The sequence below is a fragment of the Phragmites australis genome, chromosome 1, assembly GCF_958298935.1.
Source record: "Phragmites australis chromosome 1, lpPhrAust1.1, whole genome shotgun sequence".
NCBI classification, from domain to species: Eukaryota; Viridiplantae; Streptophyta; class Magnoliopsida; order Poales; family Poaceae; genus Phragmites; species Phragmites australis.
In genome coordinates this window covers 12,505,591-12,531,193 of record NC_084921.1, presented here as the reverse complement: position 1 = coordinate 12,531,193, position 25,603 = coordinate 12,505,591, and the positions used below count along the sequence as shown (strand labels likewise).

General features: G+C 46.9%; 2 protein-coding genes across 2 annotated transcripts; one reads left to right on the top strand and one right to left on the bottom strand.

The window, feature by feature from the left end:
* Positions 1-4,008: 4,008 nt before the first annotated feature.
* On the bottom strand, positions 4,009-6,328 carry LOC133910041 (E3 ubiquitin-protein ligase SIRP1-like). Its single transcript, XM_062352569.1, has 2 exons — positions 5,941-6,328; positions 4,009-5,352 (listed from the first exon to the last, which is right to left on the bottom strand). Exon 2 carries the CDS (start codon positions 5,275-5,277, stop codon positions 4,180-4,182), a length of 1,098 nt encoding a protein of 365 aa, XP_062208553.1. The 5' UTR covers positions 5,278-5,352; positions 5,941-6,328; the 3' UTR covers positions 4,009-4,179.
* Positions 6,329-7,697: 1,369 nt separating this feature from the next.
* On the top strand, positions 7,698-9,576 carry LOC133910031 (presenilin-like protein At1g08700). The gene has a single exon (XM_062352559.1). It carries the CDS (start codon positions 7,808-7,810, stop codon positions 9,239-9,241), a length of 1,434 nt encoding a protein of 477 aa, XP_062208543.1. The 5' UTR covers positions 7,698-7,807; the 3' UTR covers positions 9,242-9,576.
* Positions 9,577-25,603: the final 16,027 nt, after the last annotated feature.

The following is a 25,603-nucleotide window of genomic DNA, read 5'->3' as shown; positions in this document are numbered from 1 at the left end:
TCAACAATATCAGGCCAATCAAATGGGTGTTGGCCTGGTATGATTTACAAAGCTTCTTTTATTTTTGGCCATGCAGAATTGCATGTGTATGTGATGAAAAAGTATGGACATCCAAATCTACGACAAAGGGCCACATAATCCTGATAATTTTGGTGGTAATAGCGCGGGCTACCAATATGTGAAGATGGTAAAACTATTCTCTATCCTGCAGAAGAAGCACTTGTAATATCACTATTGTCTGCATGAAGCAAAGCTTTATACTTGCTATTATGTATTTGAGCTGAAATGTTTTTTTTTCTATAATGGCTTAGCCGTTCTTGTTCGACACAACAGTAAGCATCAACCTCATATGATTGGATGAGTCTTCGGCATCGCAAAGGAGTATTGAAGTCATCAACTCTGTCATGTAATCTATATGCATAATATTCTACCATGCTAATATTTTTGCGCTTAATAGCATTTGAGCGGCGACATCACCGATACTCGAGGTTTTCATAAAAGCCATCTTCTCCATAAGGAAATAACCGAGGGTATTGCATTGCCATAAACTTACAGTGAGTTTCTTTTACCCTTTGTAATTGGGATGCATGGTCCTCTACTATCAAGTCACAACCTTTATCAGTGGTACCCATATCATTTACTACCAATTCGATCACCTCCGATGTAAGTCGAGCATTATAAACATTTCCATATTGATTTGGGATAGCAAATAACTTTATACAATAATGATCATTTGGCTGGTCCAATAATCTATCATGTGCAGTTCAGAAAATCTTAACAATTGGATTGTGCGCATCGAACATGTCTATCAAAGATGCAACAATAACTTCATTTGGCTTGAAAGTCTTTTCATTATGTGAAGCTACATCCATCCGATTCCAAACCTCATTTTCGGTATCAAACATATATAGTTGGCAATATTCTGGTTTTGCATCATGTGGAGGTATTAGCGATCCAATTTGATGACATAGTTGGCCACTAATCTTGAAAACGTAGGGACCTTGGCCATCATTAATTGAGTCTATGACATTGACACCCATATATATCATAGCAAACATAGAGTTGTAACGCCGGATATTGCCATAGAAGTGTCTAGAAAGTGCATGATCTTCTCCAGGTAAAAGACTAAGTAATGGCTTTGGTGGAGGTCTATAGGGAGGCAACCATAGGCTCCCAGCTTTGCAACATTTATTGTACATTGGAGAGGCCACACTCCCAAGCCCATGTACCCGTTCTTGAAGCCAAAAGCAAGCACCGTAATGTGGGTAGGTATGGCTGGGCCCTCCAAGGTAAAGAGGTGCAAAAATAGTATCTAGGAATTGGAAATTAAAATGGAAAGAGCGAATTATGCAAGGAAATAGGCTAGGTGAAAGAAAGACATTTATGATAAAGAACTAATATAGATAGGAGGTAGTATCATCACAATATATAGATAACCAAGTATTGAGGCCGAATATTATTATCGAATTTCCGATCCAAGCTTTCATCTCGAGTATTCAGGTCGAGTATATGAGAGGGATCTTTCAGCCAAAATTTTAGCATTGTTATTTGATATGGTTCTACAGTTGCGCTGACTGAAAATCATTGCCAATCTATGAGGTAGGGGGACAATATAGCTTTGGAAGCATGATATGTAGATGGAGAATAGTGAAACAAACAGTAGGGAGTGTAAAAACTTATGACGATGTCGGTTGGTTGATATGTGGGTAACAATTACTGGCATCAATGCTGTAGAAGTGTCTCATATGGTATTATTGACAATATTAAAAGCAGCAAAAACATAAGTGTAAATTGTTATCATCATTGACTCCATGAGAAGTAGTTTGGGAACCACGTTGTTGCTGCCTTGCATTTGTTACATTTGGGGACATCCGTCGGGAGACAATTCAAGATGATTGAGAAGCACAAGCAGCACTGGATTCTACAATGTCACATATATGCAAATTAAAGAGCTGAGAAGCAAACACGATTTCATAATGAAGATTCACAATTATTGTGAAGTGCAACGAGTGAGTAAGACAAGTTATATATACCAATGTAAAGAAATTGCCTCAAGTGGGAGTCATAGGAAAGCAACTAAATCAGATATATCAAAATTAACATATCACGACAGGGCCCTTCAAATTGAAATAAAAAGCAAGAGTAGCACATTTACGTAGGGAAATCGAACCATATTGGGTAGGGAGTGTGTCATTATTATGAAGAGTACTGGCAGCTCCTGGCAAGGACATATCAGCAGGTGTAAACATAAGTCTGCGGCTGACTTTTTCTCGTGGTGGTAGGTTAAATCCTGGCATGAACGTTTGTAGCTCAGAAACAAGTAACAAAAAATAGTTGTTCCCTCAATTTAGCATCTTGGTGCAGGAAATGCTGAATCAACACACCTTCCGCATCATCTGTAGAAACACGTTTCCATTTCTGTTTACGATCGGTCGACGTTGGTTGTATGAGTGGACCTTGTGTCGTTTCCAAAGACAATCACTTTCAATCGTTCATCCCATGTTACATCTACACAATAGCAATAGCACTCTAGAATCGAAAAACAGATTGTACTCACAATTAATTGATGTGAAGAAAATATGTTCTAGATCCCTTAATTAATTGGTATGGCGATTACCTTGTTTTACAAAAAGCTAGTACTATATATACCTAAGCTAGCTTGTACATCAACATCTTTTTTAATTAAGGCTAGTACGTGATTAAAATGGATATGTGGACACATTTATGGATGGTTAGGAGCTTGAAACTGGAAGCAAACACCATTGCACCCTAGTTTATGCATGTCATTCATGGGCCAACAAAGGAGAGTTTTTTTTTATGGAGAAGACCCAAAGAAGTTGCCTTTGAAAATATGCTGAGATTTGAGAGGCAAGGCAGGGTCTCTGTAGAGGATTGCTAATTCAAAGATGGCTTAGCAAAACCTAAAATCTTTTCCTTTTTTCTTTTCTTTCAAGAACTTTGAGTTGGATAGGCTTTGGTCGAGCTAGTCGAAACATATATGAAATGCTTCAGACAGATATATATATAGGTTCCTGATTTGATCACCTGACATTATATATATAGCACATTGATTAATTACAGTACCATCAAAGTCCTAGTATTAAGCTGCAAATCCATCAAACATAGGTTCTGAAACATACGAAGTACATCATAAGTGCAATTATTATTGCAAAGTCCTTGAAGGATTATGTTGTTGCCGTAAAACAATAGTAATATTGTAACTCTGAAAGTTATGATTAACAGGAAAAAGATAAACTTATAATGAGTCGCGCTGAATCGATAAGCAGCCACACGTACATTGGGTTGGCCAACCCTTGACCGGACAGGACTCAGGCCACATGCAGATGGCGGTGTCGCTGAGCACGTAGTGGAGGCACGGGAGTGGACCAACTATCTGTCAGAGGGGATTCTCCATCAGGCCGTGGTCTGCACCTCCATGGCCTCCCCATGAGTCATGAGCCGTGCACTCGAGTGTGGAGCAGGCACAGGAGCAGCTCCCTGCGGAGCGCCCACAGCGTGACGCGGTGAGCAGCCTTGGAGCGCTCGGGTGCCCCGGGCAGAGCGAGTGTAGGACGATGGTGATGTGGCCCGAGCGTGGAGCTTCGGCGGGGTCAGTTCGCCGCCGCGTGGGGGGGATCGAGTGGAGCGCGATTGGATTGGGCGGTGACGGTTGGGGCAAGGTCGTGGAGCTAGCTTGTAGGTGCAAAGGAGGACCGGATTGAGCGAAGTGCGATCGGATTAGGCGGAGGCGGGCACCGGGGGCATGGGGGCGATGGGATTGGGATGTTGCTTAGTCAAAATAGGTGCAGGTGGCAGGGGGATGGAAGAGGTGGCGGCACGAGCGCTGGCATAGGGGGGCCAATGGAATTTGGTTTTGTTCGATCTCTCCAGAGAGTCACTTGGCGATCGTGGATCCGGTTGGATGGCGTCTTAACGATCTGGAGGATCGAACGGCTGGGGAGTGAGATTGAACTGTAGTTTCTACCGTAAAAAGGAGGAGGTCGTACATCTAAAAAATATATAGGTTAATAGATGTATCACACATAATATTACAAGAGCAAATCTAACATAGACAAACAAAAAGGCTCCAAATTTCCATGGCACCAACTCAGCATGCTTCTCTCTTATGTACATTGATTGCCACCGAGGGGCTCAACCAGCAGCCATCATCCACATTGCTCAATCCTCCCAGTACTGCGAGCCGCTGCCGCCGCCGCCGCCGCCGCTACTGCCCCTGCCTGATGCCGGCGCTGACGGCGAGAACATGCTGTTGAGCCACTGTATGGATGCCGGCAACCGCCTGCCGTTCTGTTCTGCTTCCGCAGTGCCATTGTGCTCCGGCTCGGCATTGCCTGCTGCGACTGCCCTGCCATCGCCATCGCCATCGTCATTACCATCGTGATCAGCATTGGCACTGACATGGCCGCCGCCGCCACTGCCGCACGAACTCTTGTTGTCCTCGTCGGCCGGCAGCTGGAACCGGCAGACGGGGCAGGAGCTGTGCATCTCAAGCCACGGCACGATGCAATTGGTGTGGAACCTGTGCCTGCATGGCATCTCCCGGGCGCGCTCGCCGGCTGCGTAGTCCTCCAGGCAGACCGGGCAGCTGGCCGCGTCCTCGCCGTCGACCTCCACTGTCGGCATCGCCTCGACGGCCTCCTTCTTTGCCGGAGGTGTGCCGTGACGCCCCGCGTCGCCCTCGGTCAGCTGCTGCACCAGGGCATCGAGGCCGGGACCGAGGAAGTAGTCGCCCAGCACCACGCCCTGCTCGCCGCCGCCGGCGGAGGCGAAGAAGAGGCTTCGGCCGAAAGGGCTCACGTGCTCGGCATCAAGGCCGACGCCGCCGACGCCGCCGACGCCGGAGGAGGCGGCCATCTCCAGTCGCTGGAGCTGGCGCTCCCGGAGATCGTGCAGGAGCCGCAGGAACGCGGTGACGCGCCGCCGGCGTCGCGCGAACTCGTGCTCGTCCCAGTCCTGGACGTCGCCGGCCTCCGGTTGCCGCCGATTGCGACGGCGGCGGACGGAACTGTCGACCGTGCTGAGGATGTCGTGCGCCCAGACGGAGCTCGGACGGTCCGCGCCGGGGTACAAGTGAGGCTCGCCGCCGCCGTCGCTGTCGTCGGCCGCGGCGCTGCGAGCGGTCTGTATCTCTTCGAGGAAGCCGCTGTGGCAGTGCGGGCACTTGATCTCCACCTCGCCCTCCGCCGCCCCCGCGGGGCTCACCGCCACGGCGCACATGTGGCACCAGTACCTCCCGGTGACCGCCTGCTCCGCCATTGCTGCTGAGCTTCTTGCGCTTTCCCCGCCAATGCAGCTACTCTAATTCTTTGGGGAGATTTGGCTGTGCCGAATCTATCAAGAAGAAAAGATTAAAGTTTTGACAATGCAATGGTGAATAAGCTGAATGCTTGAGGGGAAATCGAGCTTGTCAGGCAAGCACCATTTCGTGATGGGATAAATCAGATTCTTTAAACTGAATTGAATCTTTTGAAATATTTCGTAAAATTAAGCTCAAAGTTGCTTCCATGTTGGGCTTTCCAACGATCGGATGATCAGATGCATTTCTCTGTAAGCTCACAGATCAATGAAAAAGATGCGTTCTTGCCGAAGTATCTTCTACCCAAGAACAAATTCAATCGTCAAAGAAACAAATACCCGATTCAATCTGGGAAAAACAAGGAGAGAGCAGCCGGGATCGAACAGTTTTGTTCAAGATTGGATCAATCAAGTCGAACAATAAGAAACAAACAGAACAAAATGCATATAATGTGCCATGAAGGGAAATCTCAGTTCTTTCTGTAAGATGAACAGAGGTAGCAACCAAATAATCCCAATCTAAGGAGAAAATCAGAAGAACAAAGGTGTCCACAAGCTCAAACTTCTCGGATGGATCGAAGCAAAGAAAGAGGAAAGCATGAGAAGAAGTAATCAATCAATCACCTTGGGCAGGGCAGGGCAGGTGTGGGAGGAAGGAGAGCAAAGGCCAGAGGGGCCGGCCTCTCCACCTCCTTTATATTATCAGCAACCTCTTCGATCGATCACTTATATAATACTCCACGGAACACATGTTTATGGCAGTGATTGGGATGGCCTTGTCCGCTCAATTATTGCCTGGGGACGCTCTGGCGTTCTAATTTTAAGCTTTCTCCCCCATGATCTCTCTCTGTTTTTTTCTTTCTTCTTTCTCGGCTAAAAGTTCAGCGGTGATGGCATTTCGCTTTCCGGCCAGCCCAGAAATAGATGATGATTCTGAAAAAGAAAAAGGAGCAGAGAAAAGTGGCGCTTCCTTCTTCTCTGATCATCAAGGCATGTGCCGATGATGACACCGTGGGTGCCACCTCAGCTGAAGACTAGAACTAAGATTTTCTTTGAGAGGGAATCAGATTTCTCAAAAATGGTTTTCAGTTTTTTTTTTTAGAAAAATACCGAGATTAGCTCTTACTTGTGGTCTACTGCGTTGCCATTTTGACAGTTGCAGCACCCTGAAGATAAAGCTGGTGCTTGTTCTGTGTTGCTCATGCTGAGTGGATCATCATCTTTTGTTTTTCTTAACTACAAAATTGCAGTCCTTTGACTACTGGCCTGGTCCAAGGAAATTCTCCGTGGGGCTCATGAAACTTTTTTATTTTTATATTTTAATTTTTTAATTTTAGTAATTTTAGGTTATCTGTCGCCGTTCTAACGGACGACCGAGGTTTATTCCTGCTATTTTTTCAAACCCATTTAAAATTGTTAAATTTGAAAATTTAAAATATAAAAATAAAAAATCCAACCTCATGCAACCAAAACCGACCTGATACCGCGCTAGTGTTGTGCAAGAGATTATGTTTTGTTCCATTCAAAGAGAGATGCAGCTATGGGATTCCTTGTTTTGAGCTGTGGCTATCTGTTCATGGCTGGCTTCTGTTTTGAGGTCCTGAGGAAAAGATGTTCGATCCTTAGGCCTCGTACAGTTTGATCTGTATCTTGTTTCAAGCTTTCGTTTAATAAAGCTTTCATCATACAGTAGGGGATTCCCTTACTGGAGTTCTTCAAAAGAAGGAAAAGATTTTCGCAGTTTGGTTTCGAGGAGAAGGCCGGTCGCAGTAAATCTTAGCATGCTTAGATACAGGTGGATCAATTCCCCATTTTTTCTGTGTTATACCAGCACCGGTGCCAAGCACAAGTGTGTAGTATGGAAAAGTTTTGACTTTGATCTTCAGTTGCGGCTATGATCCTGTGCGATGATCTTGGTGGCCGCAGAAGATGCAATTTGGATTGTTGTATTTCTTTTCTCCAATAAAGTCAGTTCATATAGACATATATAGTTTGGTGCTCTTTTTTTCTATGGGAACTATGAGATTCTATCTCTCCTAAAGAGTTCCAGAAGATAATCTTTACTTTGACCATTACTTTTTTTTTCTATGGGAACTATCAGATTCTATTTTATTTGATGTTTTTTATTTCTTACGGTTACTAAATGTGACTTTGATCATTACTTTTCTAACTACATCTTAACAAAAAAAATCATAAAAACATACTTTTCTGACACCATGAGAGTTTTAAACATATCTATGGTCAAACATTTGAATGCTTAATTTTAAAAGTACTCTTATCTTGTGGAGGAAAGATATGGTAAAAAATTGAGCTGTTTTCCTGAAAAAAGAATGCTTAATTGAATGTTTCAACAGAGAAATTTGAGAAACTCGACACAATTTTGTACAAACGCGTGGACCAAAACGAGAATCCCCAAAACTACGACCCCCCGTCGGGCTCACGCCGAGGAGAGAGCCAGAAATTTGCTCCACAGATCTCCCTCCTCCGCCGCATGGATCCCGCCGCTGCCTCGCCGGCGCCGGCGCCTTCCCCCACCGCCGCCTCCGTGCTCGAATCCCTGGGCGCGGAGGTGCTGGCGGTCATGTCCCCGGTCTCCATCTCCATGGCCCTCGTCGTGCTCCTCATCTCCTTCCTCTCGCCGCCGTCCCCAGGGTCCACGGCGGCCTCGCCCCCTCCCATCACGGCCGCCACGCTTGTCTACCTCGAGTCCCCCACCGACTCCCCGGCCCAGAAGGTCCTCGGCGCGCTCCTCGACGCCGCCGTCTTCGTGGCCCTCGTCGCCGCCGTAACCTTCGTCCTCGTCGCGCTCTACTACTACCGCTGCACAGGCTTCCTCAAGAACTACATGCGCTTCTCCGCCTTCTTCGTCCTCTTCTCCATGGGCGGCGCCATCGCCGCCGCCGTGCTCCGCCGCCTCGCGGCCCCGCTCGACGCGCCCACCGCGCTCCTGCTCCTCTTCAACGGCTCCGCGCTCGGCGTCCTCTCCGTCTTCGCATCAGCCGTCCCCATCCTCGTCCGCCAGGGGTACATGGTCGCGCTTGCCGTCATCGTCGCCGCCTGGCTCTCCAGGCTTCCCGAGTGGACCACATGGATCATGCTAGTCGCGCTCGCCGTGTATGACCTCGTCGCCGTGCTCGCGCCGCGGGGACCGCTCAGGATGCTTGTGGAGCTGGCCTCCTCCAGGGACGACGAGCTCCCGGCACTCGTCTACGAGTCGCGGCCCACTGTTGGCCCGGCCACAAGCTCTTCCTCTTATGCTTCGGCCATGGTGTCGGTGGAGATGCAAACCATGGCCGATTCCGGTCGGGCAGGTGGCAGCCGGTACGACAGGGTGGAGCAGGAGGAAGATGCCAGCCGCGCCGTTGTGGAAATGAGGGATCTAGGAGGAGGCCGATCTAGCATTGGTGAGATGAACAGATCACGAGGTTCTGTGCTCCAAATGGAGAACCTTGAAAGGGAGGTGCCGATTGCGGTCACAGGGCTGCAATCAAATCAGGGTGGGAGTTCACAGCATGCTGTCATTCAAGTTGAGCAGCCTGGGGAAGAAGAGACAGCGCCTTTGGTGTCCGCAGCATCCATCAACAATGCAGCTTCTAATGAGCAGCATAGACAAAGTTCTTCCTCAGAGCCTCTGGAATTTGAGATGTTTGAGTCTACCAGGGGCATCAAGCTGGGCCTCGGTGATTTTGTTTTCTACAGTGTGCTTGTTGGGAGAGCTGCCATGTATGATCTGATGACAGTGTATGCGTGCTACCTCGCCATCATTGCTGGGCTTGGCTGCACCCTTATTTTGCTGTCGATATGCAGGCATGCGTTGCCTGCACTCCCCATCTCTATTATGCTGGGAGTGACATTCTACTTCTTGACACGGTTGCTGATGGAGCCATTTGTGGTTGGCGCTTCAACAAGCTTGGTGATGTTCTGACTTCTGACTGATCTGATGTTGTCATCTACATGTGTCTGAAACAAAGGAAAAGGTTGGTCAGCATTCTTTGTGAGAGTGACTAATATTTTGTTGGTCACTTCTCGTAAACAATCATTTGTGCTTATCGCTAGGAAATGCTGTCACAAGCTTAGGACCTTAGAGTCTGAGGTAGTGTTAGCGATAGACTTAGCTCATGTCTTGTCGTGTAGTTCCATCAACATGACATGATATTTGAGAAGAGCTATTCTGCATTTCATGTTCCTTTTTGAGTTATTTTCTTTCTGAGAGTTGGTATTTCTCACCCTAAGATTATTGATCAAGTAATTGCTCATCAATCATCTTGGTAATCAAATTATTACTCTTTTCCTCCTATAGACTTACTTTTTGAACTGGGAGTTAGCCCTCTTACTTCATGACTATTTGGTAGACCTCTTCAGTATTAGAATAGACTAAATATGTTAAATGTGTTTTTGGAATCAATAGCTAACCCTTCCTACTGCTTTGGAAACGGTTTGGGTTTGGATGGATGCTTGAAATTATTTTATGCTCATTCTATCCGATATATTAGATTGGGGAAAAGCCATTTTACTCCCTTGTCACTTCAATTCATTTTTACAGATGCATAGAACAGTTGCTAGAGATAGCTGTTTTGCTCTGTCCTTTGTTTGGATTACTTAAAAATCTAAACTAGTGGGTAGCATTGTGTCCTTGCATTGGTTCAGTAGCCAGAGCTTGGGCCATAATTAGTAATTATCAATTTTTGAAGTTCAAGAAGGAACAGGTGTCATCATATTCCCAGCCATTTCTAAAACTGAAACTTGTGTCGACAACACATTGGTAGTGTGGCGCATTTTGATCATTCAACTTTCCTTTCGAATTGGTCAAATTGGTCCATCTTCTGCCTTTGTTTGTGTGTGTGGGTGCGGTGTTCATTTGAGGCCTCGACATGACGTGGCATGCTGATTGGCAGATCAAGTGGATGCCGACTAGACTAGGACACAGCCAATGCTTGCTCAGCTCATCCCCACCTCAACAAATCTCTTTGCCTTTCATCATGAAGCTCTATGCCATGACTAATGTACCATCAATCTCAAACAATTAGATTTATAGCATGACACTAGCAACAGCTTCCTGCAACTAGTTGTCAGGCAAGAAATAATTCACACAGTAGCAGGTTGCTTTGTCACTTCCTTCACCCATGCTGATAATAAACAGAGATGAACTGGAACAAACTGAAACGAAGGGGGTTTCATGTGGTTCCTTGCAGAACAGTTCGGAAAATCCTTGGGATCTAGTAAAAAATTTGAACGGATATATTCTGAAAACATTTGGAGCAATCCCCTTCGATGGTAAGAAGGGTGCAGGCTGCTTTGTCACTTCCTTCACCCATGCTGATAATAAACAGAGATGAACTGGAATAAACTGAAACGAAGGGGTCTTCATGTGGTTCCTTGCAGAGCAGTTCGGAAAATCCTTGGGATCTAGTAAAAATTTGAACGGATATATTCTGAAAACATTTGGAGCAATCCCCTTCGATGGTAAGAAGGGTGATTGGGTGAATTTGTAAAGAGTAGTCTTAGCAAAGTAGTCAATTTGCATCGACTGACGGCCTTGGGTCCTTTGCCCTTGATGGCATCCGACACGCTTCAAGATGAGTTGTTGGATGATGAAGCAAAATATTTTTTTTTGTCGAATATCTAACTATACTGTATATACATTTAAAGAATACATCGTATACAAATAGGATACATCGGACGCATACTTAGCAACTCTAGATATTATGGAACCAAATCTGCGGTATCTAATACACCCGGAAATCTAGAAGGTGTATACTAGGAAGGTGTCGATTGGTTATCTAACTCGAGTACGACTAGTATCATGATTGGATCTATATGTTTTGTCTTGGCGGACAAGATGAACTTTGAACGGATCTAATGGCCTAAGAGAAAAGTGAATTGAGCTCTAATTAAAATTACTTCTACTGAATTTAAAATAATTTAGCAAACTTAACCTAGATGGAAAGAAATGCAACTACATGATCGTGCAAGCTAGAACATAAAGTAAATACGGAATTGAAAGCTTACAAGAATATAAATACTCAAAGTAAATGCGAGAAAGTAAAGAGATAGGCAAGAGGACACCGGATTTTTTTTTCTGAGGTATCTGGAGTTGGCACTTCCCTTATTCCTCGTTGGAGCATCCAGCAAGACTCAAGTGCTCCTTCATGATTGTCAATTCTCCATTTCTGGATTAACGGATATCAAACTAAGTATATAATTGTTCTCGGGGCTCCCACAAGAACTTCTAGAGCTCAACAAGATACCTCTAATCTCCCAAGATCAGTTAGGTATTACTAACCACCAAAAGTAACAAGTCAATAGCTTCTCTTGACCAAGATCAAGCCTAGACTACAGCTAGATACTCGCTTGCTACTCTCTAAGCACTAATGATATCCTTAATCTTCAATTTGGGACTTTGCAAATCACCCTTGTGCTCTCCCTTGCTTCTTGATGAGACACACAGTGTATAGGCTCCTCGTTGTTTTCAAGAGATAAAAGTGAGACCAAGTGAGTGGGTATTTATAGGCTAGAGATCCAAGTCTAACTGTTGCCTAACTACCCACTTTTTCTGTGAACGTTGGAAGGTTTGGCGTGCACATGCTCACATACACTGGACCATCTGGCGTGTATCTTTTTAAAAGGCTGCCATGCCAGGTGTCAATAGTTGTTATTGCACTAAAATACTCAGGCGAAGCTTTCGGTTCACACGCTGGATCATCCGGTGTGTACAACAACGAAAACCTGTTTGAAAATTCTTCTCTGCACAAAATGCTTCGGTGAAGTCATCTAGTGAACGCTGGATCATCTGGCATTGACTTCATCTCTTTTGTGCTACATCACCAGAAAAATGCTCTGGCGTAAAGACATGCAGATTGTCAGACCATCCGGTGAACTCAGTAGTTTTCTAACTTGATCCAAGAATACTTTGACGAGTTCAAACTTCATAGTGCCGGACCATTCGACGTGTTGAATTTCTTCTAAAATCATCCAATTCAATAATTCTTGAGTTCTAACTTCTGGATAACTCAACCATAGACTTCTTTGAGCTACTTAATGCTAGAATTTCATAAGTGTGCATCCAACCAAGTCTAGACTAACCTATGTCAAGCAACTATTCTTAGCTCCTCTTTATAGTATAGTTAACAAACTAAGAAACTGGAGCCTATACTACTCTAAGTATCTTTCATCTCCTACTCTAAGTATCTTTCATCTACTTGTAACACTTAGAACTAGAATATCCTTAATCTTGATGCACATGTCCTTGATTGTCCATATAATTGTCTTAGGGACCAAGAAAACCCCAGTCATCATTGTGAATTAAATTTTTGATACCCTTTAAAACACACATGTTAGTCACAATAATACAGTTCTCATTAATTACCGAAATACTTATCACTTACTTAGAGGTCTAGATGCTATAGACTCCCTATCGATTACGCCGGCATAGGAGGCGGTATATCAGCTCTATATAAGGCGGGGACCTAGACCCCTAGAAAAGAAGGGGGCAACCCAACGCATACATCTCTTGACGCAAGCATCAAGATCATAGGAAATACTCGGTGACTTCATCTCTAGTTTAGTTTAGATCCGATCTACTTCTTATAATAGGTCTAGTTCAATTGTTTGTACTCGAGAGGATATATATACATCAACATTCATATAGGACGTAGGGTGTTACTCCAATTAGAGGCTTGAACTTGTCTACATTGTGTCTCTCGTTTCTTACTCGATCCCTAATCAACGAATATAACCTCGTTATTTGTGGAAACATTGTCGGGAATGAATCCTCGACAGTCGGTGCATCAGGTAGGGGACTTCTTCTGCTTTTTAGGATCTATTATGTCTCGAGTGCACATTTGCACATGATTCTACAACACCGGCTTTTACGACTACTTAGAGTCAACGGAGGTCGTCTGTGCATCGCCTCTACCCGATTTGGAGATCACATTTAGAACTATGGTTTTTCGCTAGGATGATCAGGGTGGACTGATCCACATCGGTATTCTCAAGGACGGCCTATTGGATGCATACTGCGAGGTGGGACACCTCGAGTGGGATCCTATGGAGCCTAATGTTCTGCAATTCATGGACACCTACAACAACGGTGAAAGTCACGAGAGTGGCAACAATGGCTCCATCAACAACCAGAGCAGCTAAACAGATCGATTCGTGTTTATGACCGGAGGAGTCACTAGCACACCCCCAGACCCGACCACGAAAGATCTAAACGCCGTAGTAAATGATGGTGCCGGAATTCCTGAAGATCCAGCAGCGGCAGCTGTCGCCCATGGTACCGGTGTTTCCGGAAATATACCACCAGAGACATCTGCGGCTGGGGCCTTGCGTGCACTTGACACAACTCTTCATCGATGGATTGCAGGAGGTTAGGTGTCTCCCTGCCTTCAACAACGACTCCCGGTGGGCACACTCCCACCAGCAGCGGTCCCAAAATCAAAGAACGAACTCCCTCAGGACAACTATCATAGGGTTTCATCGACTCGACCGCGGCCAAGCCTCGACAGTGATGTTTTTAGTACTTCAGAGGCTAATATTCAGGGAGCTCATTTGATTTTAAGACCCCTTCCTGAGTTGGATTTGATAAATCCTTTAACCCCTATGGTTAACCAGGTCAAGACTTCACTCGATGCAGCTCAGATCCAAGCTACTCGAGTAAACAATCCTAGCGACTCTAGGAACCACAGTCGGCAATATGCTAGTTCAAGGAGCCACAGACATGGGTGCTCTCAAGTGGAGGGGTCACAAGAAAGAAGCTTGGGAGGTCGACCTCGATTACAACCTTATAGGGCGAATTGTAATTGCCCCCTCTATGGGTGTAAGAATCATGAAGACTTAAGGAATTGCATTCCTCATGATAGACACAATCTACGGAGAGTGATAGTCAACCGTCGTGAAGAACGCCATGAGGATGATTGACGCTACAATGAACACAGATCTCCAGGATAGAACAGTCGATGTGAAGCCCCCCCCCCCTCCTCGAAGGGACCAGCGTGATAGTCCACCCCCGTCTCCTCCTGAAGAATTCGACGGAGGCTGTGAATCTTTTGTACATGAGCTTCGATCGATACGGTGGCTCGAGAAGTTCAAAGCGGGCCTGATCCAGAAGTACGACGGGAAGCTCAACTCTAACTAGTGGTTACAGATCTATACCACTGCTATTCGAGAAGCCGGTAATGACAATTGGGTGATGGCCAATTATCTATTAACTGCCCTCGATGGACCTGCAACGTCTTGGTTGCTTAACCTTTCGCCTAACTCGATTCGTTCATGGGTCGAGCTGAATGCTTAATTCATTGCAAACTTCTAGGGTATGTTCAAATGCCTGGGGACGGAAGATGATCTTCATCAACTGTCTCAGGGTAGGGATGAATCCCTTCAAGACTTCATTCGTGGGTTCAGTGACATGCGTAATACAATCTCGGACATCTCCAACCAGTCAGTCATCATCGCCTTCAAGCGAGGCGTTAAGGATACAAATCTGGTCAGGAAGCTGGCTACCTGGAAGATTCATACGATTAATGAGCTTTTTGAGTTGGTCGACAAGTACGCAGAGTGTGATGAAGCCCAGGTACACGCTAAGAATCCTCAATCATGCACGACAAGCCTGAGTCCTCGAAGAATGAGGGTAAGAAGAATAAACCTGGTGACAAGCGCAAGGATCCAGACACGACTGTACGCGTGGTCCATAGGAGCAAGTCGTGCAACATCATTGATAACAAAGGCCTGAGCCAAGATGGTGGGAAGTGGTGTCTGTTCATTGGTCCAATCAACATGATTTTGACGAATGCCATGTCATTAAAAACAATGTTGATGATAAGTTCAAGGCCGCCTTTACTGATCATAGCAAATAGGCCAAGCCAGACGCTGAACATGACGAGCCCGAATTTCACAAGGCCGATCAAAGTTTGGCGCACATCTTTGGAGCATCCGTCGCGTATGAGTCCAAGAGGTAGTACAAGACGGTTGAACAAGAGGCCAACCTGGCTCTGACTGGGCCTACTTGATACCTCAAATGGTCGGAAGTTTCAATCACCTTTAACCAAGTCGACCACCCAACTGTGGTTTCACACGCTGGTCGGTATCCGGTTGTGGTCCAGTCGACTATCCTCAACATCAAAGTTTCTCGAATCTTAGTTGGCGGGGGTATTTTGCTTAACCTCATCTTTGACAAGACCTTAGACAAGATGGGGATCAAAAGGTCAGAGCTGAAGAAAGGAGTTGAACCCTTCCACGGCATAACTCCCAACTCATCGACCATGCTCCTAGGTCAGATTGAGTTACCGGTCACATTCAGTGTGCCTGACAACTTCCTCACGAAGAAGCCGACTTTCGACGTTATGGACTTCAAGACGACGTATAATGTAATCCTAGGCCGACCAATGTTGGGAAAGTTCACGAACGTGATGCATTATGCATACCATATGCTTAAAATTCCCGGTCATAAAGGGGTCATGACGGTCAAAGGGGATCAACGTGCAGCAATCAAATGTGATAATCAGAGCCTGGATATGGTCTAACACTTCTGCCAAGTGGCAATCGCTTCTAATGGTGTGGAGTCCAAGCGCCGAAAGCATCAAGCCGTCGTTGAGGTCAAGGACTCCAAGCTCGTAAGTCTTGCTGACACTTCCAAGTCCGATGAGGCTGCCAAGGGAGAGTCCAATGACGGTGCCAAGGACAAGAAGCTGGGTGGTAGTGTCAAGGCAATACCTCTCGACCCGTCTGAACTAGCTAGGATGGTTAAGATAGGGGTGCTCTTAACACCAAATAGGAACTTGAGCTCATCACATTCCTCCAAGCGAATCAAGATGTGTTTGCATGGCAATCGTTTGACATGTCTGGAGTCTCTAGGGAGGTGATTGAGCATCGACTAGCTATGAAACTCGATGCCAAACTTGTGGTGCAGAAACAATGAAGATTAGCGGAGGATAGGAAGCAAGCTATCCAAGAGGAGGTCAATAAACTCCTAAAGGCGGGTTTTATTCGAGAGGTTCGTCATCCTACATGGCTCGTGAATCCCGTCCTCATCAAGAAGGCCAATGACAGGTGGAGAATATGTATCGACTTTATCGACCTCAACAAAGCTTGTCTCAAGGATCCTTTTCCTCTTACTCGCATCGGATCATTGACTCCACAACGAGTTGTTCCTTGATGTGTTTTCTAGATGCCTATTCGGGGTATTACCAAATTAGCATAGGGGTAGAGGATGAGGACAAAACTACTTTTTGTTACTCCTTTTGGTGTATTTTGTTGTGTAAAGATGTCTTTCGATTTAAAGAATGCTGGTGCTATTTATCAACGATGTATTCAAAATTGCTTATAGCCCCAAATCGGGCGCAATGATGAAGCTTATGTCAATGATATTGTAGTTAAGTCTTTGCAGGACACATTCTCGAGTCACCCACTCTAGTTTCCTATGCACCGCGAGTAGGTCCTCCCGGCAGGTTGGTCAAGAAACAAGTCGTAAGCCACACATGAGTCGGCTGGTCGAGCCTTGCATGGGTAACTTGGGACCAGCACGTGGCTCAAGTGGTCGGAATAACACACCTTGACGGTCGCTCGGCGTACTCGCTCATTCGACCACAAGCCCCAGCTCACGTTCGGCCACCGCGTCCAAAATACGCCGGTCGACGGGATCGTTGGGATGATTGATCAGGGGCTCGGCAAGAGCTCGGGGGCTGGTCGGCGTAGGTGGCGTCTTGGTACGGATGGATGGTTCGAAAAATATACTCCGCAGTTGACCTCATCGCCTACGCCATGTCCTCAGCACCCCTAATCGCCAGGGTGCCTGGGAGCTTAGAAAAATTTTCCGCCAAGACCTTGATGGCGTAGGACCAGGCCCATGCTGTGCGGTTGTCCTTCGGCTTGGTGGCACCCAGCCCAAGGCTCCCCAGGGGATCTGCCATCGCCTTGAAGGCGTCCTGGAGAATGCGAAGGGCGATGTGTTCATCCTCCTTGAGCTGGGAGTGCTCAACGGAAAGCGCGGAGTGTTCGGCACAGAGCGCAGCCTTCTCCCGTTGGAGCTCACCACACCTTTGCTGCAGCAGGTGCCCGGCCTCCCTTTCTTGGGCTAGCTGCTTTTCCAGCTCGGCACACCTACTGGCCACCGCTTCCTTCTCTTCGACTAGCCTGCGAACGGAAGCGGTGAGGCGGCTGACCAGTGCAAGCAAGTCGGGGTTGCCACGGACTCCTCAACCGGTGCCACGGGGACCAGAACCGCCGTCAACGCTCCAGAGGGCAAAGGTAGGGCTGGCGAAGGCGCTGGACGCCCTGCGGGGACGTCGTCGGAGGGGTCATGACTGGAGCCGCGGGGGCTACCACAGGCCTATGACGAACAACAAAGTTACTAAATCAGGAAGGAACAGAAATCTAAAGCATCTATACTTACCCAAAAGAAACTTATCGCGGCAGCGGGGAGCTAAGCACAACTCTGGTCCTCACAAAACCGCCGAACCAACCGGTCGAGGAAGACAACCCCGCTAGGGGTCCGCCAGTACTTGGGGTTCCGCAAGCACATTTGGACGCCTCTGCGTGGACGAGTACTCAATCGGCCTCTTCTGCACAGACGCTTGGTCCACGACGGTCTGGTCGCGAGGTCTCTTGTTGGACCTATCCAGGTCGGGGCAGGCCTGGCCTGCTAGGGTCTGGTCGTGGGGCGCCAGGTCTTGGCGGGTCGGGTCGGGGCGCTGCTGGTCAGCGTCCTGCTAACTGGCACCACTCGCAGAGTTGCTACCCGCAATCACCACCTGACCCCGAGTAGACGGGTTGCTTCCCCGACCTAACGGGTTGGGGTCGCGACCAGATTGGTGGGCGTCTGGGGCAGCGATAGGCGAGGGCAGACAGCCCTCACGTTTAATCTTCAGGAAGGCCTCCTCGACCTCGTCGACTATCGGCCGTAGGACATCTACCTTGGGGAGATGCTGAAAATAATTCAAGCCATGACACTATGACCTAGGAAAAGGCTCGAGGAGGAAATTTTGAAAAAATGCTAAACATACCAGTCTCATTCGAGCCCTCTCCGGCAGGGGGAGCTCACACAGGGGGACACACGAAGGGCCACCCTTGCTGGCGGCCGCCGCCATCAGCGACCTGACCTGCAGGTCGATGACCTCGTCGGGAAGATCTGATCAAAAGGAATAAGACATCGCTCGACCAACAGACAATGGCAGAAGGACGGCTGTGATGTTACATGCGGAGCTCTCCCGGGTGTCATCATCACTCCCAGTATACAGATATGTCGGGTGGGCTCTCCGCTGCAGGGGACACAGCCGGTGCTTGATGAAGTCGCGGATGACGTTCGACCCCGACAGGCCAGCTTCCACGAGCATCTTGACCCGGTCGGCAAGGAGCAGCAGTTCGGCGGTCGGCTTGGGGGAGCTCCCCCAAATCTCTGCAAGACGTGTCGCTTTGGCACGCGGAGGTTGTCCAGGGAGTCATCGGTCATGAGGTAGAACCATTCGTCACTCCAGCCTGACCACGAAGATTTGAGGTTCATCTCCAGATAAGAGCTCACAACACCGTCCCGGAGACGAAAGCCACAACTCCTAGTGGCTGGCCCGGGTTGCACCCGGACCGTGTAGAAAAACCGGAAGAGATCAATGCATGGCTTGATATCTATGAAGTTTTCACACATGTGAGGAAAGATGTTCAACATGATGATGGAGTTGGGGTTGAGGTGGAGGTGACAGATGTCGTAGAAGGAGATGACTGTGAGGAAGAACTCAGAGAAGGAGGAGACGAGATTCGCTAGGAAGAAGGAGGCGAAGATCACGATCTCCCCTTAGTGGGGAGCAGGGACATCCCCCCAGGGCGATATCCCAAAGACAGGCGGCGCGGAAGCAGGCGATTCTCATACATCTACTTTAGCTTCGTGATGGTGCACTTTGACTTGGTGAAGTCAGGCTCCTTTCTGGTGCGCGGCGCCATGGGAGCACAACGGTGGTTTTCGTAGGAAAGACGGGATGTGGTTGGAGGTGATGGGCTTTGGCGCAGAAGCTTAGAGTGCGAAGGGGTTTCTGGGGTTTCTGCCTTTCGATATATAAGATCAGCTCGGTCCCGCCGCCTCGGAAACCGACGGCCATCAAGGATTCTCTCCTCCATGATCTCTCTCTCTCTCTCTCTCTCTCTCTCTCTCTCTCTCTCTCTCTCTCTGACGGTTAACCTCCCCTTGGGATGCGGTTTCCCAAGCCAGACACGGTGGTGGACCATGTTGTCGACCACTCCCTGGGCAAAGCTCTTATCAACCCAGGGCTCAAGTGGTACGACTAGGCCCGACCTCAACATGACAAAAAACAACTCAGATCATTACATCCGCGAGGGAGCTTGTGGGCTATTGTCAATGTAAAAAATATAGGGGTCCCCCACCGAGATGGCCTACAACGATCAGCTTTGTGCAGTACCCACTTTCGTACTTTGATCCATGACCCCCGCGCGACCAGTCGACGCCAGCGCGACCACGACCAGGGCCTCCGCAGGGTTCCCCGCGACCAGTCCTTACTGGTCGCGGGGCATGTACTGGTCTAGGCCAGTCAAACCTCATTTAATGTTGCTACTCATGCCATTTTCCTTCCCTAGGCAGTCCACTCCAGCTGAGGCGGCATGGTCGGCGCAGAGTTATTTTATCCTGTCCCGCAGACATTAATTATTGCGGGACGGGGGCACAGATGTGACAGGAAGCGCACGGCCGTGCGTGGGAAGCCTGCGACAGGACAAGGCAGGTCGTGCGCTTCGAGCGCAACAAACGGGGGTGCAATCGATGAACGAGATAGCCGCTGCAGGGACCCAGGGCAGGCACAACAAATGTAGGCTTGTAATAATTGCTTATATCATTTCTCTAGGACAGGCATGGATCTTCTTGTTGGGCCCACTTGTAAGACTTCTCCCATTTGAAGAATACATATGATGTAGGGCTATTACCTCACGAGGGCCTGAACCTGGATAACTCTGGTGTTCCTGAGCAACAAACACACACATTCCATAGGCACACCTGGAACGCCGATCACGTACCCACTGTCCAGCATACCCCGGAATCATTGTCAGGGATTTATCCTCGACAGTCGCGTCCCGCTCAGAAGCCATGGTGTCCCGTTCGGCGGCAATGGTTTTCCGTTCAGCAGCCATGTTGTCCCGTTCGGCAGTCAAGGCCTTTCATTCGGTTCTTGTAGTTTTCATATCGCCTCTGAGCTTTTCCTGATATTTGGAGTTATCATCGATGGTTTTCATCGTTTCATTAAGGAGAGCTTCTTTTTTGCTAAAGAAGGATTCAAGGACTGTAAAATCAAATAGAAATCAGTTAGTTACCTGGCGATCGAATCACATAATTGTGATCAGAGGGTAGACTCACGTTCAATTCCTTCTTGGTTGGTACCTAATTCCTTCCGACAATCGTTGCGGTCGATTTTAGTATATCAAGCCTTGGCAATTGCAATCTGACACCTGCAGCCTTGAAGAGATCCTCTATCTCTGTCCAAAGATCATCAGTTGGAGTTGATGCTGGGATCTCAGCTTCGTTGGCTTGTAGGTTTGCTTCAAGTGCGTCCGTGGGTTCCTCCGCTCGAGGATGCAGAGACAACATTGTTGAGGAGGTTGAAATCAGTTGGCTAGTTGGATCGCTCGTCACCTACTTTTTTGGTTTCTCCGGGGAAGACGGTCTGCAGTTAGCAGGGTGAGGAAGGAAAGGCCGCAAGCCAAGATAAGTATTCAAGTCATACCTTTGGGCAACCGGAATGCACGAATGGGTGTACGACTTCTGCCTCTTGATGGTAATTTTCTTGTTTATCATACCGGCAGAAGGTATCGGTTGTGTTGAAGGGGCCATCTGGGGGTCAAATGAAGCCAAAGCCATTATTGCCTGCAAGAAACCAGCCCACAATGATTCATCATCATTCTTGACTCACCGAGCTAGTGCTCAAAAGAATGACCAATGTGGGAGAGGTAACTCGAGTCACCTTTCTTACCTAGTCATCAGGCGTGCCGGTTATTCGAGGGGGCGATTGAGTAGGAGATCCGTTGGTCTCCTACGAGAAATGCCACCCAATCAAACCAAGCGTCAGTGTGCAAGTACTCAATAACCAGAGTAGTATCCAAATAATCACCTGACAACTCGATGTTAGTACCAGTTAGCTTCTTCGTGTGCGCTTGAGGGGCACCGGATCATATAGTGCAGACGATCTCTTGGATCGAAGAGACCCTTTGGCCCCTTTATCGACTAGTGTTTTTCCCCTTATCACTGGTGCCAGAAGAGGAAGTGTCATCAGGATATCAGTCGTGAGGATGTGCTCTTGATGAAAGAGTGGGACCTAAAATCAAAAAGTCTAATCAGGTTGAACAAGCAGCAATCAGTGCTAATTTCTTACTTAATGGAATCCCCACCTTTGGTCGAGGATTCACGAGGGAGTAAGACTAAACAGAGCATTCTTGTGCTTCTTTAGAGAGGAGTTTGCCCAATCAAGTAGTAATATCTGGAGGAGACAGGGCTATAAAAAGAAAGAAAAAGTCACTCGAAAGAGTTCGACTGCGATAATAGAAGCAACAAATTGTTATATAAATCTTAACTCCGATCGTGTCCTTGGAGTTATCCTTGTCCCCAGAATACTCCCAGGCAAAGTGATCCCGCACTTTCAAAGGACTCGACCTTTGACTAATAAAATCTTTGGCCATATGCCACTCGGTTAAACCACTCTTCCTTTGCCCACTAATCTTATTGACATAGTAGGCAGTATGGTCGGACTCGTGGTGCTTCTTCGACCAGGAAGGACTTATTTGGAGGAAGAGGCCCTTATCCACTAAGGGGAAATGGACTAGGTCGGGGTTGGAAACATAAAATCAATATTTTTTCCAACCCTTTTGCCAGGAGGAGATCAGCGCAACTAGGATACAAGAATTCTTCATTCCAATTCGCAGCTGGAAGTAGCAACCTCCAACACACTTATTCTCATTGTTCCTCTTTAGATGATAAAAATACTGGAATAAATTCATGCTCGGCTCAATACTAAGGAAAGCTTTGCACAGGTGGACAAAAATGATCAACATAGTGATCGAGTTTGGATTCAAATGGTGGAGCTCAATTAGGTAGAAATCGAGTATGAAAAGGAGGAACTTAGAAGGGGAAATATTGAAACCGCTGTGAAAGAAGGACTCAAAAACCACGATCTCGTAGTCAAATCAGCAGGATGGAAACTCCTCACTAGATGCAGGCCTCCAACCGACCAGATCGTGATGAGACACTATTCCTTCATCTTCAAGATCTTTTAGTCTGGATTCTTATATCGACGAAATCGCCCAAGCTTTAGTTAGGCACTTCATCTTGTCTAGCTGCTTGGGTGAGGCAGCAGCGGTCTTCGCATTGGGCTACTTCTCCGGTGAGGAAGGAGTGGAGGTCTTTGCGGGGGAACCGGAATCCATGGATATAAGTTTTTCAGTAGCGGCACGTGTTTGGGTGGAGAAAGCTGGAAGCTTGTATGAGAATACTGGCGGCGAGAGCGATGAATAATTGTTGCAGTCTAGGTTTGTACGATTAAATAGCCCAAAGCTTATCGTCTTTTTGGCAACTACTCCCGTCTCTGTGGCACCTCAATTGGCATGAAAGGTGGGATGATGGCGTTGGGCGAATCTCTGCACACCTGTCTGCGCGTATTTAATGCCTGTATACCCAACGGTTCAATTTTGAATGTTTTTTAACTCTACTCGGAGTCATGTGTCGATTAGTCAAGTTTTAGCCCTTCTTTGAGTCTTGAGTGTGGTTAACAGCAGGGCGCTTGACCTAATTGTGTTTCCACTCGATACCCAGAACAAGATCTTTTTCTACTCGATTCTTTCGACTGCAAGTCTGATCCACCTTACTTGATCAGATTTAGACTTGGCAGTACTTGAGGGGTACTTGTGGAAACTTTTCCTCCTGAGTAGAGTTAGGGGATACTATCGAATATTTAACTATAGGGTATATACTGAAAGTGCATCTAGCCCCTATGTGTGGTTTTGGTAATTAATGATAATACCTATGGACTAACAATGGTGTTGAGTTCGTTAGTAGGTTATTCCATAGGTGATGCATGGATGAGAGATATGTATGAGCTCTAGGTAAATGGGGAGATTGAAAATGCATCAAGATGAATGAGCTCTAGTGATATTCGGGTAAGTGATGACAATGCCTATGAACTAACAATCATATTGAGAATTGCTATTAGGTTATTCCATAGGAGATGCATAAATGACGAAGCATGGATCCTTTGAGAAATACCACGAGTTCAAAGAATTGCATCAAAAGACATTGAGATTTTAGTGATGCTCATAAGAAGAAGAAGAAGCTCAATAAGACTAGCAATAAGCTTGAAGGCTAAGTTACTTGTGGAGATCAAGTAACTAAAGGTATGACTTGTTAATAGAGTTTTATGGACTAACCCGTCTGCTATGTGTTTAAGAATGAGTGGGGTTAGGTTCTATATGAAGATTGACAATATGCGTGAAGGCTAATAAGTTACTTGTGGAGATCATGTAACTTAAGGTATAAATGTTGTCATTTAGGTTTTATGGACTAACCCATGTGCTTTGTGCTTAAGAATGAGTTGGGGTTAGGGTCTATAAGAAGACATAAGTTGAATTGAAATCACATATGCCAAGAGTGAAGAACAAGAGTGGACTCCATATTTGATAAAATGAATTCCTTGAAGATGTTGAATACAAAGTAGTTTTCTATGGTAAGACGGTGAAGGGTAAGCAAGACTCGACTGCGATGGACCATTCGTGGTGAAGGGCAAGCAAATGGCTTGGCGCCGAAGGACCAAGGCGGTGGTGAAGAGCGAGTGAAAGCTTTGCGCCGTTGAACCGTGCGAGGCCATGGGAAGCTATGGATGATTCACATCAATCATATGAAGAATCAAGAAGAGATGGAGTGAAGAATGTATGGAAGTTGGCAACCCTCAAGGTTTGAAAGAAAGAAGCGGTACTTGAAAGTTTTCAAATGCTCAAAGTGGTTCAAATGAGTTTATCTTTGAATTTGAGTATAGGTATGTCGCACTATTAAGAGGGATGCAACGTGAGCTAATTGTCGCGTCTCAGTGCTCAAGAGTTCCCAACCAAACCCAAAGTGAGAGTTTCTTGTTAAGAGTCCGAAGCGGAAAGTGAAGTGTTCAAAATGGGTTTTGGAGTGTTCCTAGTTTGATCCTATGTGTTTTAGGTCATGAATTCAGTTGGGATGTGTAGCCCTCTGAATAAGCTTTTCATATTGTTCAAAATCGTCGAAATCAGACTCCGGGATCAAAAGTTATCGCCGTTTTTTGAGGTCAACTGTGCTGTACTCAGAGACTCCGGTGAAGACCGGATTCTCCGGTACCTGGAGTGGCCGGAGATTCCGGTGTAGGCCGGATACTCCGGTAAAGTCTAGAAAAGAGCCTAACGGCTAGTTCTGACACAGTTCTGTGACCGTTCTGACGCCGTTTTGGATTTTAGGCCGGAGACTCCGGTGTTCACCGGATACTCCGGGGTAGGTGTGTCAGAACAGTAACGGTTAGTTCTTTGCAGTGGGCTATTTATACCCCACTCACCCCATCTTTTGGGGCTGCTACAAAGGACACGAAAGAACACATTTCTAGAGCCAAAAGAACCTCTCCTACTCCATTCTAGTGTGTGATTTGAGAAGAAAAGTGAGTTGGGTTAAGAGATTGGAAGATTGAGTGCAAGTGAGCTAAAATCCAATCTTGAGCACTTGAGTTCTCGGCAAGAAGTTCGTCGTCGTGTTTGTTACTCTTGGAGGTGAAGTCTCCTAGGCGGCTAGGCGTCGCCGACGAGCACCCAATGTTGTGGGTTGCCGTGTAAGTTTGTGAAGGGCTCGATTTCACCTCTGCAAGGGAAGAAATCAAGAGTGGATCGAGGAAAGTGGTTGAAAAAGACCCGGCTCGTTGGAGCTTCCTCAACGGAGACGTAGGATTCACGGTGGTGAATCCGAACTTCGGGAAACAAATCTTGTGTCTCCTCTCTTGTTTCTTTACTTTTGAGTTCTTGTTCAAATCTTTGTGCATATTTCTCGATCTACTTGTTTGTGTGTATTTGAGTGTAGGTTCTCTGTGGATCTACTTGGAATCATCTCCGGGAACACACAATATCACTTGGTTTGAGCTAGAACTCTCTATCCATCATTTATATTCAGTTTTGGGCTCAGTTCTGTACAGAATCCGGAGAATCCGGACCTGTACAACCCGGAGACTCCGGTCTTCACCGGAGTATCCGGATGGACAGTATTTTCAGTTGTGTGAACAGTGCTTTCAGCCTTTTTCAATTTAAGTTTTATTGC